Source organism: Gossypium raimondii, chromosome 7 (assembly GCF_025698545.1).
Source record: "Gossypium raimondii isolate GPD5lz chromosome 7, ASM2569854v1, whole genome shotgun sequence".
NCBI lineage: Eukaryota > Viridiplantae > Streptophyta > Magnoliopsida > Malvales > Malvaceae > Gossypium > Gossypium raimondii.
In genome coordinates this window covers 7777429-7792752 of record NC_068571.1, presented here as the reverse complement: position 1 = coordinate 7792752, position 15324 = coordinate 7777429, and the positions used below count along the sequence as shown (strand labels likewise).

Genomic DNA, 15324 nt, shown 5'->3' with positions numbered 1-15324 from the left:
AAAGATATATTATATAATTAAATATTTATTATTTTATTTATATAAATAAAATAGTTATTAATTAAAAGATGAATTAAAAACTTGAAAAGAATATATTTATTAATTAAAAACATTAATTAAAAATAAAAAAATAAAAACACCATGAAATAAAAATATTTCAAAAATCAAGAATAAAACCACTAACATTTATCCGTCTATATTAAATTATTAAAAAATGTTTTTTGTAGAATACGTTTTCAAATACGTCAGCAGAAAACGCTTACTGTAAAACGTGTTTTCTGTTTTGTTTTTTTCAAAATTCAACTATTTCCTAAAATAAAAAAAGCTTAAATCCGTAATTAACTTTTAAAAACAAGACTTTTTATTTTCTAATTTACCCAGACATGCTAATTAGTAATTTACCTTGTACATGTTCAAAAATAAAAAGAAAAAAACAAAAGTTTACCTTGTACTGGGTAAGATGAGTTGTCGAAATCCAAGATTCTTCAATGGCATTGGCACCCACCACCCTCTCCTCTCTCTCTCTCTCACATAAACTTTTAGGCCTCTATCTGCTTCTATATAACCCTACTCTCTTTTCTTCATCTATCTACAACACAGAAAGAGCAACCCTTTCACTGCTTTCCTTCAATTATTTCCCACTTCCTTTTGCCTTCAAAATTTCCTTGGGATTCCTATGGCTACTGCTGAGGTATTGTTTTTCTTATTAACTATTCCATTTAAGCTTTGTTTATCAACTGATCTTTTATTATGAAGTTCAAAGCAAACCATCATGATCTTCACAAACCCTTTTCCTGATACTTTTTTAATTTAGATTCCATTAACCAATATGTTTTTGTAGGTTGCATCAGTTCAAACTGCACTTCATGAGGAGAAAACTGAAGAATCAGTGAAGGATCAAGAAGCTACAACAGATGAAGTAGTTGCCGAAGCTCCAGCAGCGGAACCAGTTGCCGAAGAGCCAAAGGAAGCGGAGCCTGCGGCGGCGGTAGTCGAGGAACCTGAAGCCTCAGTTGAAGTTGAAACCAAGGAGGTGGTAGAAGAACCAAAGGCTGTTACTGAGGAGCCAGTAGTAGAGGAGGCTCCTAAGGAAACAGTGCCAGAACCAGTTGCCGAGGAGATCAAGGAAACCACTGAACAAACCGTTGAAACCAAAGAAATTACAGAGTCTAGTGAGGCAGCAGCAGAAGCACCCAAAGAGGAAGTTAAGAAGGAAGAAGAAGCAAAACCAGCTGAAGTGGAGGAGAAAGTTGAAACAGAAGCTGATCCAGCAGAGAAGACTGAGTAAATAATGAAGCTTTTGTGATGAAAATGCGGGTGTCAATGGAAGTGTGTTCCAAGTGGCTACAGTTTGATAAGTTTGCATGTCAAGTCAACTAGTTTTCTTCTATGTAGGTCAATAAGGATGTAGTAATGTGGCTGATGGAGGCCCACCGATAGTAGTCCTGCAATGTGGCTAGGTTAACATGCATTTGCATATGTCAAAGAGTGACATACTTCAAGTTCCATTGTGGGGGAATTTTTATGGGTCATCTGTTATCTGTAAAGGGATGGGTTTCTTGGGTCCCAAACCACCTTTCTTTGCTTATGTTTATTGTTTTGCTTGTATGGTTATTAGGAGAGGCTGTATCAAGTATGCATGTTGTCTTGGTTATAATAAATCTTAGTCCTTTTGTTTAACATTTGTTCAATGTCCAATTTCTTCCTATTTCTCCAATATACCCAAAACCCGAGATCAGCTTTTTCTTTTAAAATAATTTAATGCAAATGCAATTTTTTTCCTCACACTTTCAAATTAGCCTACATTATCCATTTTCACATGGTGCATTGTTTCGACACTTAGGATCTGTTTTGAAAAACACAATAAAGTGTAATTATTAAGAGTAATTAAGTATAAAGAATTGTAATTATCTAGACGTGTTTGGCTGGTTAAATATAATTATATTGTAATTCATGTAATTCTTTATGTCATGTTTGATAGTACAAATTGTAATTATATAGTTATATAATTTATATTTTTAAAATATAAATTATTGTAAAAATTATTAGCATGATAATTTTTTCCAAACAAGTAATAAAAATAAAAATTAAATTATCATATGTATTATGTTAGTTCAAAATGTAGTTGATAATAATATTACTAATAAAAATAACAAGAAAATAAACATCATATGTAATTTTATCTAATTGTTCTAGTGTTCCATATTTGTTGAGTTATTCTTTCTTTAATATTTAACATAAGCTCATTTTCATCAAATATTGCTCCTTGACCGAGTTTATCATACCCTCACGATATGGTGCAAGAAAACTTTTGTATTTGTATCATTAACATCTACCATATAATATTTTGGTTTATAGTGCAAATAACTGTAGCCTTAATCATAAAAACTTATATAAACTTAATTTGGAGAAAGAATTATGCTAGACTATAACCCTTTTATAATATGTAAATTAAGTAAAAATAATATAATATTTATAATATTTAACCTTTATAAAAAGTGTTTTTTATAAAGTGTCCAATAACTTTCATAATACTTTTATAAAAATATATATTTTGTTATAATTTTAAAAAAATATTTTTCTACAAATGTTATTAAAAAATTATAACATTTTTTATGAATAAATATATTATAACACTTTTTATAACATATAAATTATTTTTATAATAATTTTTTGCCATAACTTGAAAATATATTTTTGTTATAACTTTATAATTATGAATAAATTGTTTTTATAATATTTTTTTAGGATTTATAAGATACTAAATCTTTGGCCATAACCATCAAAAACACCAATTGGTGCTCATGCATATAATATAAAAATTATAACTTAAACTTGTACAAAAATATTTTTAAAAAATTTAATTTGATGTAATTATTTATGTAATTACTCCAATTTACACCCCCATGAATTGGAAAGTGTAATTAGGGTGCCTTAATTACAGTTAATTCAATGGACTTATCAATTACAATGGTTACCCAAACATGTCATCTATGTGTAATTATAAGTAATTACATCCAAATCCAATTATTAAGTGACTTTCCATTGTATAATAAGTTTTCAATTTTAGAAGTTTTTGTCTGCTCTTGTAGTACGTTTTTTAGTCTTGCTTAAGCATGTAATTTTAGTTTTATAAGTGATTTTAGGGATGATTTTGTTGTCGTCCTCTCTAGTTTGGTGAATGCTCGATTTTTTTGTTGATTTTTGCTTGCCACTTTGGACCATCCGAGGCTGATTTTCTTATCGTGTTAAGTACTTTCAACCACTCCACATATGTCGTGCTTGAATTGTAACAAAGCCAATTGTCAACGTGTCATAATGTGTAATACCCCAAACCCGGCCTAGACGTTATGGCCGAATCTGAAACGTCACATGGTAGTGATTTTCGAAAAATGTGTCATCACTAAATCCTCTTTCTATTTAACTATTTTTTTATTATCTTATGTTAACTTCAAATCGTGTCGTTCGTTTTTAAAACATTATTCATTTACAAATCATTATTCAATTTCAAAACATTTTCTTATTGCGAAAGCTTTTAAACAGTTTGTGTATTCGTGGTATTTTTGATAAAATATTAATTTCATTTGAAAACCCGAGTTTTACCTAACTCTAGCAGATTTAAATCATAAAATCGTATAAAAAACAAATTTAAATCAAAATCCGTAAAGGCCATAATTACAACAAAATACTCCCAAATAAAAGTAAAATCATAAATTGGTAATAAACAGTGTAAAAGAAGTCGTGTGGCCACCACTGAGTCCTCTGCCGCGTCAATCCGCCTAAATCTGGGGATTACCTGTACAGATTAAACAGAAGGGGTGAGTTTATGTAAACTCAGTGTGTAATCCTCATACAAATGAACAGACAGTAAACATATAATCACAGTTTGGCCTTAAGCCCTTTTCAGTATCAGTATCAGTATCAGTCCAATTTGGGCCTTAGCCCATCTCAGTATAAAAACAGTCATGCAGTAGGGCTTTAGCCCATCACAGTATCAGTAGCAGTAATAGATATGCAGTCACAAAAATCCTACCCATCCAGCTTCTACACACCATCTCCATACAACCCTACACTCCATATGGGGATATAATCAACCCACCCATCCATACACTCTAAGTAGTACCGAATGCGACATTAGACAGTAGTTTGCAGCTGAGCTGCCAGTAAATTAGGCTCGAGGCCTTTTAGTACACTTCATCCGAACATTATAATCCCCCAACCCAATGCAATGCAATATACAAATATGACATGCTATAACATAATATCATGCATGTAAATAGGGCATACAGTATCAAATCAGTGGGACATCGTCAGGCTTAATCATATCAGTCATACAGTCATTTCAGTCAATTAGGGGTCTAGGTAAGCTTACCGACCCTACAGTAGGTTCACAGTCGACTTGAGCGACCTGTGCAACCTTATCAGTCAAACAGTGAAAATGGGCCTACAAGCCCATGATGTTCACCCGTGTGGCCCACATGACCCAAATTGGCCTTGGCCTTGTGATTCATTTTAATGTAACCCGTGCTAGTTAAATTATTCATATGTGTTTCCACTATTTACTCATATGATCCTTCAAAGCTATCTACTTGAGTCACTGTTACTAAATTATTTGTATCTTAAGCTACAGAATTCCGAATTAAGATCTACAAATTTTCCTTGAAACCAGGCTCACATATCTTCTTACCATAAAATTTTCAAAATTATTGGTTTAGCCAATAAGTACAGTTTATTCTTTAAAATTTCCCTTGTTCTGCTGTCTGACAATTTCGACCTTTCGGTACTAAAAATTAATTATCTTCTCGTACAAAATTCAGATGATGTTCCCATTTGTTTTTTTTTTTGAAATAGACTCATTTAGGATTTTAAACATATAAATTCTAAACCATAATTATTTTTATATAATTTTTAATAATTTTCCAAAGTCAGAACAGGGGATTTCGAAATCATTTTGACCCTGTCTCACTAAAATCCAAATATCTCATAATATCAAATTCTTTTGCTTACTTTGTTTATTCTACGAGAAACTAGACTCAAATATATTTAATCCCGTATTTTTTTTCATCCTCTAATTCGAGTTCCATAATTTATGGTGAATTTTCAAATTTAGCCTACTGTTGTTGTCCAAACAGCAAGCAATTTCGGCTTTTCGCCGAATCCCTTATTTTTGTGTTTCGGGTACACACTTGGTTTTGTTTGATGCTAAAACAGTCCCTGAGCACTCCAAAGCCTATAATTGAACAAATGACACCATAATCAGTATTACCTCACGATTAATCAAAATCCTGAAACCAAAATACTTACTCATAAAACGATGAACACTTATCGCAAAAACTTCAAATCGGTACGTTTACGAAAATCATGAGGAGAGCCTTAATCCTCGCGAAATGCTACTGCCAACACCCTGAAATTAGACTCTTGAACACAAAATAATCTCTTAAAATGATACCCAACAACTTATTGAATTTGCACAAATGCTGCTTAACGCTACGAAATCAAGAGAAAAGAATGGTTTTTGGGGAACAAGGAAATTTCGACAGTAGAGGAAAGAAAAGAAAAGATAATCGAGTAAGAAGCAAGGAAGAAAAAAATCGGTAAAGATGGGGGAGAGAAAACGTCAAAAAGATGGAGAGAAAAACGACTCTTTTTTTATTCGAAAAAGGAAAAAATGATTAGTTTTTGGATATTCTCCCCCATAATCCCCTCCTAAAATCGCTCCCTCACTTCCCACTACACATCCACCACTCAAAAACCCAGTTCAGCACAAGTCTTGCTGAAATTAGGAGCAAAAATACAACCTTGACCGTCCTAAAAATTCAAACCCATGACCTTCCTCACACCAACACTCCACTTATCTACCAAACCAGTAGGCCCATTCTGTTAATTATTTGTCAACTTTTACTTAAAAGCCTACTGACCAAAGATAGAGCTTATTCATAAAAGTACCAAAATTTGCCCAAGTCTTGGCTTGAACTTGGAACCTCCCAAACACTCCCAGAACACATAACCACTAAAGCTAACAAATGTTTGTGTTATACATTCACAATACCCAAAATTAAAATTTTGGGGCATTACATAATGTTTTATTGATGTTGAGGCTAAAGCGTTTGTTGTGTTGATGGAGCTTGTCATTTACCATCTACGACGAGTTTTTACTATTTTTTGTCTCTGAATTATATGATTCTTTTCATTGAATGAATTAATGAATTTACCTTTCGACTTTATTTTGTGATTTATTTTTAATTATGGGAACTATGCTAGGATGATGTACATCCTATTAGATGTATTTTAAGGCATATTATTATGTGGTTTACTATATTAAGACATTTAGAAAAATTTCAGTATAAATAAATTTTATTTATAACATTATTAGTTTATTATATTCTTTTAATTTTTTTGAAAAATTATTATTTTTATACTAATTGAACCAAAACAACAAGCCTTTTAATTCATTATAAAATTAGGATTTCTTTGAAACATCTTCATTCTCTTTTAGATTTAACCACTCTCAATCTTGGAAGAAAGACTAATAAGGGTAACTAAGACTTCCTAACTACAAACTTGATTTAGCACTTATATTTGTATGAAATACTAATTATTTTTGTAGAATATGGGTAGAATTTTTCATTTAAGTTGTATAGGAATTGCGGGTTAGACTACTTATAGTTTACATTCCTATAATTTAATTATTTGTAGTTTTGCTCAAGGCAATACCTGAAATCAACTTCTCCTTTTGTAATATTCCTATAGATTAGTCTTTAGTAAAAACAAAACATGATTTCAAGTATTTTTAAATTTATTCTAAAACTAGTTTTATATATACTTAAATTTTATATACGTATTATTATATTTAGAAAATATATGTAAGTCAAATTTGAAACAATTTTGTTTCCAATTAAAACTATAATTTAAAATTATCAATTAAATTTTATTATTAAATATTTAATTCAAATATTTGTTTAGAATAGAGTTTATTACAAAAATTAAATACATGAACTTTAACTTTTATTTAATAAGGGTAAATTTGTGAATTATCATTACATTTGCAATAAAATACTCAGTGAACCAAATATTGTAAAGTAATTGTCTCAACAATCATATTCCAAAGAATTATTTTCAATTACAATTATAACATGGGAAAGCACTAAACGCTACCTTAAATATTGCAATATTAATGACAAAACTTCTATGATCGTAAAAGATATTATTAAAATTAAAATAAGTTACGGGTGCAATCATACTAACACTAATACATCGAATCCCATCAGAACTCCGCAATTAAGCGTGCTTGGATGAGAGAAGTACTAGGATGGGTAACCTTTTGAGAATCATAAAAAGAATTAAAATAAGCTGTATAGATCTTAAAGATATAGAGATGAACTGAAAGTATTATGAACGAAGTATCTAAAACTGGTTGGTGAATAATCTACGAACTACGAATGTTGCTGTTGAGGAAATTGTAAGGTACCGATAAGTTTGCTTTTACTGGATTCTATTTCGCAGGTAATGAATGATAGTATTATGATAAGGGTTTCTGAGTTTGTTTGTGGTCTGAAACAAATTTAATGGTAAGTGGCAGTGTATAAGGTAATTCATGTAATCAGTCTATTGTGTCATAATAAATGATTTTATATAATTCTTAACAATGATGTAAACATATTTAATTTAAGAAAAGCATGTTGTCACTAAAACTTGAATTCTTGATTCTATAATTTGATTTACAATTGTTGATATAAGTAATCGATAAGAAAATATTTGGCTGAGGTGAATGGCTTTCACTCTTAAAGAGCGGAGAGCCGCTGTGATGAAGTCGAAGAAAAAAACTTTGGAGGGAGTGATAGAGAGAAGTATTGGTTGAATAAGAGTGTGTGTAGGATTCATGTCCGCTAGTCAAGTGAGGCTGCTTATATATGAAATGTTAGAGATGCCATGTGTAAAGGTTATGTTGGCGGTAGGGTCACCTTTTATCTCCTTAGAAAGATAGTGATGTGACCCTATAGAAAATAAATTACATAAATTACTGAGAATTATTGCTATCATGATTTTATACTAAAATTTAATATTTTTTTTTTACTTAATGTGACATTATATTTCTTGAATGTATGATTTCTTTTAATATTTTTAAAAATATAATTTAGTTTACTATAATTTAAGGATAATTAATTTATTTTATGTAAAAAAATCAATTTTTTATGTACCAAATAATCAGTTTAATGATATATAAAGTATATGTAGCGACCTAAAAATTGAGCATCGGGCGCTAGTCGAAGTAATTATTGAAAACTTAAAAATCGAATCTCGATTTTATTTGAAAAAGGAGTCGCCACCGATCTTTTTTTCTAGGTGTGATCGGACATCTAATAAATTCTCTTTTTAGAAGAATTTTTTTTTAAAATTTTTCTAAAAAAAGAGGTAATTTTAGGTCTACGTGAAAATCCAGAGAAAATTAGAGTTCGAGAGTCGGTTACGTGCGAGGAAGGTATTAGCACCCTCGCGACGCCCAAAATTGGTATCTCGTTAAACGCGTATTGTCTTAATTTTCAAAAATACAAGTTCAATTTAATAGCTAATCGCGATTCGATCAAAATACGAGAATTTTTTTAACATGAAGATTTTTGAAACAATTATTTTTTTAAAACGAAAATTTATGAAACACGAGATTTTCTTTGAAAACACAAAAATTTTCAAAACACCGAAATTTTTGAAAATACGAGGATTTTTGAAACAATAGAATTTTTTGAAAACACGAAAAATTTTGAAAACCCGAAAATTTTTAAAACGGGAAATTTTTTGAAACAACGAAATTTTTGAAAACACAAAGATTTTTGAAACACGCAAAATTTTGAAAACACGAAAATTTTTGAAATACGAAAATTTAGAAACACGAAAATTTTTAAAACACGACAATTTTTGAAACACGAGAATTTTTTTTAAAACATGAAAATTTTAGAAACACGAAAATTCTTAAAACACAAATTTTTTGAATATTTTCGATTTTTAAAAGGGCGACGATTTTAACATAAACCGTTGATATTCACCCAACATAGCGATGAAATCAACAATTTTATATTAAATCGATTCGTTGCCTTATTTATTAAAATTATTTAAAATAAAATAAAATTAAAATTGAATTAAACTAAAAATATAAATATAAAAATATAAAAATGCATAAAATACTAATAATATTAAAACGAAATAACATAAAAATACGAGCTTTAAATTAAAAGAAAAATAAATGAAATTACCAAAAAGATCCCGAAACACGAGCTTCGTCGAACCGGTTACACGAATTGAACCTTTTTTTTCTTTTTTTCTTTTTTCTTTTTCTTTTTTCTTTTTTTTCTCTTTTTCTCTTTTTTTTCTGCTGGGCTGCCTGTTGGATTTGGGCTTGCTGGGCCGCGCTGATGGGCCTGAGGGGCTGCTGGAACGGGCCTGGCTTGCTGCTGTGCTGCTGGGCTGTGCTGGAATGGCCTGCTGCTTGGGCCTGGGTTGCTGGGCCTGAATAGGCCTGCTGCTATTTTTTTGCTGTTTTTTTCTTTTTTCAAAAAAAATCAATGGGCCTGCTGATTGTGGCCTGCTGCAGTGCGGGTCGGGTCGCCGGATCGGGTCGGGTCGGTTTGACCCGAATGTCAATTATTTTTTTCTTTTTTTCCTTTTTCTTTTCTGTTTTTCTTTCTTTCTTCTTCGTCTTCTTCCTTCTTCTTTCTTTTTTCTTCTCCGTTTGGCCTCCTTCACGCCGCCGCTGCACCGCCGTCGCTCCTTCCCTCTCTTACTTTCTTTCCTCTTCCTCTTTCTTTTTGTTGCTGAAATATTTTTTTGAAACTTTCTTTTTCTTTTTTTTTTTAATTTTTGTGGGTGTTCCTTTTTTAGGAGTAAAACACACCTTTTATAGTTGATTTTTGCTTCCTTTTTGCAGGTGGTAGGTGGCTAGGGGAGAGGGAGGCCATGCCTTAGGCCGGTGGCGAAAAAATCGGGATTAGGTGAGCAAATCGCTATGGGTGTAGGACCAAACTACAAATGTAGTAAAACTTTTGGGGCCAAAACATAATTTTGAGAAAGTTTATGGGTCAAAATGTAATTTTGTGAAAGTTTAGGGGTCAAAATGTAATTTAAAAATTTTAGGGGTTGAAATGTAGTTTTAAGAAAGTTTAGGGGTCAAAATGCAATTTTAGAACATTTTAGGGGTCAAAATGCAAAAAAATTTAATTTTTTTTATATTTTTTTAAAACACTAAATTAATCCCGGACAAAATTCAATGATTACAGCTGCCCCTCTTTGCTCATCGCTGTGAAACAGGGATAGAGCAAAGACTAAAAAGCACTGAATTTTGTTCGACCATCCAAAATTTTTCTTTTTATTCGAAAAGCAGAAATCGAGAATAGCTCGGCGTGCGACTCAAAGCTCAACTCACCTCTCGAAATATGAGTTGATTTTTGAAAACAGAAATTTAAAAGAAATACCTCAGCGTGCGACCCGAGGCTCAACTCACCTCTCGCAATATGAGTTGATTTTTGAAAAATGAAATTTAAAATACCTCAAATGCGACCGAGACTCAACTCACCTCTCGCAATATGAGTTGATTTTGAAAAAAGAAATTTAAAATACCTCAACGTGCGACCGAGGCTCAACTCACCTCTCGCAATATGAGTTGATTTTTGAAAAATGAAATTTAAAATACCTCAACAGTGCGACCCGAGGCTCAACTCACCTCTCGCAATATGAGTTGATTTTAAAAAAGAAATTTAAAATACCTCAGGTGACCCGAGACTCAACTCACCTCTCGCAATATGAGTTGATTTTGAAAATGAAATTTAAAAGAAATAACTCAAAGATGCGACCCGAGGCTCAACTCACCTCTCGCAATATGAGTTGATTTTTTGAAAAACAGAAATTTAAAAATACCTCAGCGTGCGACCCGAGGCTCAACTCACCTCTCGCAATATGAGTTGATTTTTGAAAAAACAGAAATTTAAAATACCTCAGAGTGCGACCCGAGGCTCAACTCACCTCTGCATTATGAGTTGATTTTTGAAAATGAAATTTAAAAATACCTCAACAGTAACCCGAGGCTCAACTCACCTCAGATTATGAGTTGATTTTTTTAAAAAGACATAAATTAAAAATACCTCAACAGGACTCGAGGTTCAACTCACCTTTGTATTATGAGTTGAAAAAGACATAAATTAAAAATACCTCAAGATGACCCGAGGCTCAACTCACCTCAGATTATGAGTTGATTTAAAAAAGACATAAATTAAAAATACCTCAACGTGACCCGAGGCTCAACTCACCTCTCAGATTATGAGTTGATTTTTAAAAAAAGACATAAATTAAAAATACCTCAGCGTGACCCAACGCTCGACTTACCTCTGTTTTATGAGTTGATTTTTTTAAAAAAAGACATAAATTAAAAATACCTCAGCGTGACCTGAGGCTCAACTCACCTCTGTATTATGAGTTGATTTAAAAAAAAGAGATAAATTAAAAATACCTCAGCGTGACCCGAGGCTCAACTCACCTTTGTATTATGAGTTGATTTTAAAAAAAAAGACATAAATTAAAAATACCTCAGCGTGACCCGAGGCTCAACTCACCTCTGTATTATGAGTTGATATTTAAAAAAAAAGATCGAAATTAAAAATACCTCAGCGTGACCCGAGGCTCAACTTACATCTGTATTATGAGTTGATATTTGAAAAAAACAGAAAGTGAAAAATATTTCTTGAAAGAAACAGGGTTTCAAAAAATGTCTGGTAAAACTAAAAGCCTTCTTCTTCATTGATTCTGTGCAGCTTTCTCCTAGTATTCCTTGCTCTACTGGTATACCTGTATATGTCATGTATGATGTTATTATGATATGCACATGTTTGTCCTAAATGCTTTTGTGTCTACATGATCATGCAATGCACCCTGGGCTATTTGTCACGTGCCCTACTTTTGATTTTCGTGAGGGTCCGCATTCATTTCCTCAATTCTTGACTTTTCTCTCCAATTTTGTACTCATCCTCAAGTTCTATGAGTAATCCACATTTTCGTACACCACATTCCTGCCCCCTTGTTGAACTTTGTTCTTGCTTCAGGGTCCTTGTATTTATCATATTCTCATCCAGGTAATGCTCAACATTCCTTTTGCTTAGAATATGTCATCTTGCTATTTATCATTTAAATGAATCAAACACGAGATGCATGAAAATATGGCAAAGTAGGCATGAAAGAAAGACCTCACATTCATTTTTTTTCTCAAAAGCAACAAACAAAGAAAATTGACAAGGAAAAATTCAAATAAAAAAACATCATAAAGAAAAGAAAGCGAATTCAATGGCCACAAATGTTCTAGATATCCAATGCATGAACTTTCTCTGTTTCTTCATCCTGGATCTTTTCGAGCACGGCTTCTTGTGTAGAAGATTTTGAGCTTCTGAGAATACTTCAAATATTGTGACTTTGTCATTCAACTCCCCGTTCAAGTCATCTTTCTCCTTTAAGTTCGAGCCCGTTTTATTAGGACGCCCTTTCGGGTTTTCATCCTAATCTTTTTTGTTTATCAAGACGCCCTTTTCGGGTTTTCATTTTGATTTTTCTTTCTTTTTTTCTTTTTTCCTTTCTTTTGTTTTTTTTGTCTGTTTTTTGTCTGTTTTTTTTGTTTTTTTTCTATTTTTTTTGTTTTTTTAAGCATAATATTTCTTCACAGCATCTGAGTTCACTGGATTAGGTAATTCTTTCCCATCCATCTTAGTGAGAATCAGAGCCCCTCCTGAGAATGCCTTTTTTACAACGTATGGCCCTTCCAAATTTGGCGACCATTTCCCTCGAAAGTCTTTTTGTATCGGGAGGATCTTTTTTAGTACCAGTTCCCCTTCGCGGAATTCTCTTGGCCGTACTCTTTTATTATGGGCTGTGATCATTCTCTTCTGGTACATCTGTCCATGACAAATTGCCTTCAAGCGTTTCCCTTCAATAAGTTTTAGCTGATCATATCGAGCTCGAACCCACTTTGATTCTTCTAACTTTGTCTCCATCAAGACGCGCAGGGATGGGATCTCTACTTTGATGGGCAGAACGACCTCCATCCCGTAGACCAGAGAAAAAGAAGTTGCCCCTGTAGACGTCCGTACAGAGGTGCGATATGCGTACAAAGCGAATGGTAGCTTCTCGTGCCAGTATTTATATGTCTCAGCCATCTTCCCGAGAATCCTCTTAATGTTCTTATTAGCCGCTTCTACTGCTCCGTTCATCTTCGGGCGATAGGGTGAAGAATTATGATGCTTTATCTGAAATTGCTCACATACTTCTTTCGTCATCTTATTGTTCAAATTTAAAGCATTATCTGAAATGATTCTTTCAGGCAGACCATATCGACATATGATCTCCTTTTTTAAGAACCTACAGACTGCAACATTTGTCACATTAGCAAATGAAGTGCCTTCTACCCATTTTGTGAAGTAGTCTATAACCACAAAGATGAATCGATTCCCATTGGAAGCTTCCAGGGAAATTGGCCCTATAACATCCATGCCCACATGGAAAAAGGCCACGGGGAAGTCATGACAGGAAGGGGCGAAGGAGCTGCATGAATTTTATCACCGTAAATTTGACACTTGTGGCACTTTCGTACGTATCCAATGCAATCTCTTTCCATTGTCAACCAAAAATAACCAAGTCTCATAATCTGCCTAGCCATAGTGAAACCACTGGCATGCGTCCCACAAATTCCTTCGTGAACTTCTTCAAGTATCTTTCTAGCTTCAACAACATCCACGTATCTTAGGAGCACTTGATCTTTTCCTATTTTGTATGGGATATCCCTGTCAAGAACAAATCTGATCGCCATTCTCCTGAGAGTTCTTTTATCATTCTCGTTTGCTTTCTCGGGGTACCTTTGATTCTTGATGTACTCTAGGATATCATGGAACCATGGTCGTCCATCTGACTCCTCCTCAATGCTAAAACAGTGTGCGAGGGTCTCATATATGCTCATTTGGATAGGCATTATTTCAGTTTCTTTGTTTGCTTTGAACATTGAAGCCAGGGTGGCCAGAGCATCAGCCAATTGGTTCTCTTCTCGTGGAAAGTAGTTAAAAGTCACTTCTTTAAATTCTTTGACCAATTCTGCAACGAAATCGCGATATTTGACTAATTTCAAATCCCTTACCTCCCAATCTCCACGGATTTGGTAAATGACTAATGCTGAGTCCCCGTGTACTTATAAGATTTCAATTTTCCTCTCGATAGCTGCACGAAGTCCCATGATGCAAGCTTCATACTCTGCTATATTATTGGTATAGAAGAAATTCAATCTGGCAATGAGCGGGTAATGATCTCTTTCTGGGGACACTAAGACTGCTCCGATCCCATGCCTCAATGCATTCGATGCACCATCAAAGCTCATATTTCATGATTTCTCTTTTGATGACTCACCCTCTTTTTCTGAAATGCACATCAAGTCTTCATCTGGGAAATCAAATCTCAAAGGCTCGTGTTCTTTCACTGTTCGACTTGCCAAGAAGTCAACTATCGCGCTTCCCTTTATCGACCTTTGGCTCATATACACAATGTCAAACTCAGACAATAAGATCTGCCATTGTGCCATTCTCCCTGAGAGTGTGGGTGATTCCATCAAGTACTTTAATAGATCTAGCTTTGAAATTAACCACGTTGTATGATACAATATGTATTGTCTGAGCCTTCGAACTACCCAGACCAATGCACAACAAAATTTTTCAATTGACGGGTACTTTGCCTCATTCTGTGAACTTTTTGCGGAGGTAATAAATTACTTTTTCTCTTTTCCTGACTCATCATGTTGCCCCAGTACGCAACCCATTGAGTTTTCAAATACGGTCAGATACAATATTAAGGGTTTTCCAGGGATCAGTAGTACCAGCAACGAAGGATTAGACAGATATTATTTTATCTTGTCAAATGCCATTTGACACTCCTCATTCCATTCTCCCGGATTATGTTTTCGGAGGAGTCAAAAAATTGGATCACACTGATTGGTAAGTTGGGCAATGAATCGAGCAATGTAATTCAACCTTCCTAAAAATCCTCTGACTTCCTTTTGTGTGCGCGGGAGAGGCAGTTCTTGTATAGCTTTTATCTTGTCTGGATCAACTTCAATACCTCTCTCACTGACAATGAAACCTAGTAGTTTTCTCGAGGTAGCCCCAAACGTACATTTGGCCGGGTTTAGTTTCAATTGGAACTTTCTTAGCCTTTTGAATAGCTTCTTGAGATTTCCAACATGTTCTTTTTCTTCCCGAGATTTGGCAATCATATCATCGACGTAAACTTCTATTTCTTTGTGCATCATATCATGGAACA

At 33.4% G+C, this 15324-nt stretch overlaps 1 protein-coding gene across 1 annotated transcript; it reads left to right on the top strand.

Annotated features, from left to right (window-relative positions):
* The first annotated feature begins 523 nt into the window (after nucleotides 1-523).
* On the top strand, nucleotides 524-1680 carry LOC105802743 (fruit protein pKIWI501). Its single transcript, XM_012634569.2, has 2 exons — nucleotides 524-691; nucleotides 842-1680. The coding sequence occupies exons 1-2, from the start codon at nucleotides 677-679 to the stop codon at nucleotides 1286-1288; spliced, it is 462 nt and encodes a 153-aa protein (XP_012490023.1). The 5' UTR covers nucleotides 524-676; the 3' UTR covers nucleotides 1289-1680.
* Nucleotides 1681-15324: the final 13644 nt, after the last annotated feature.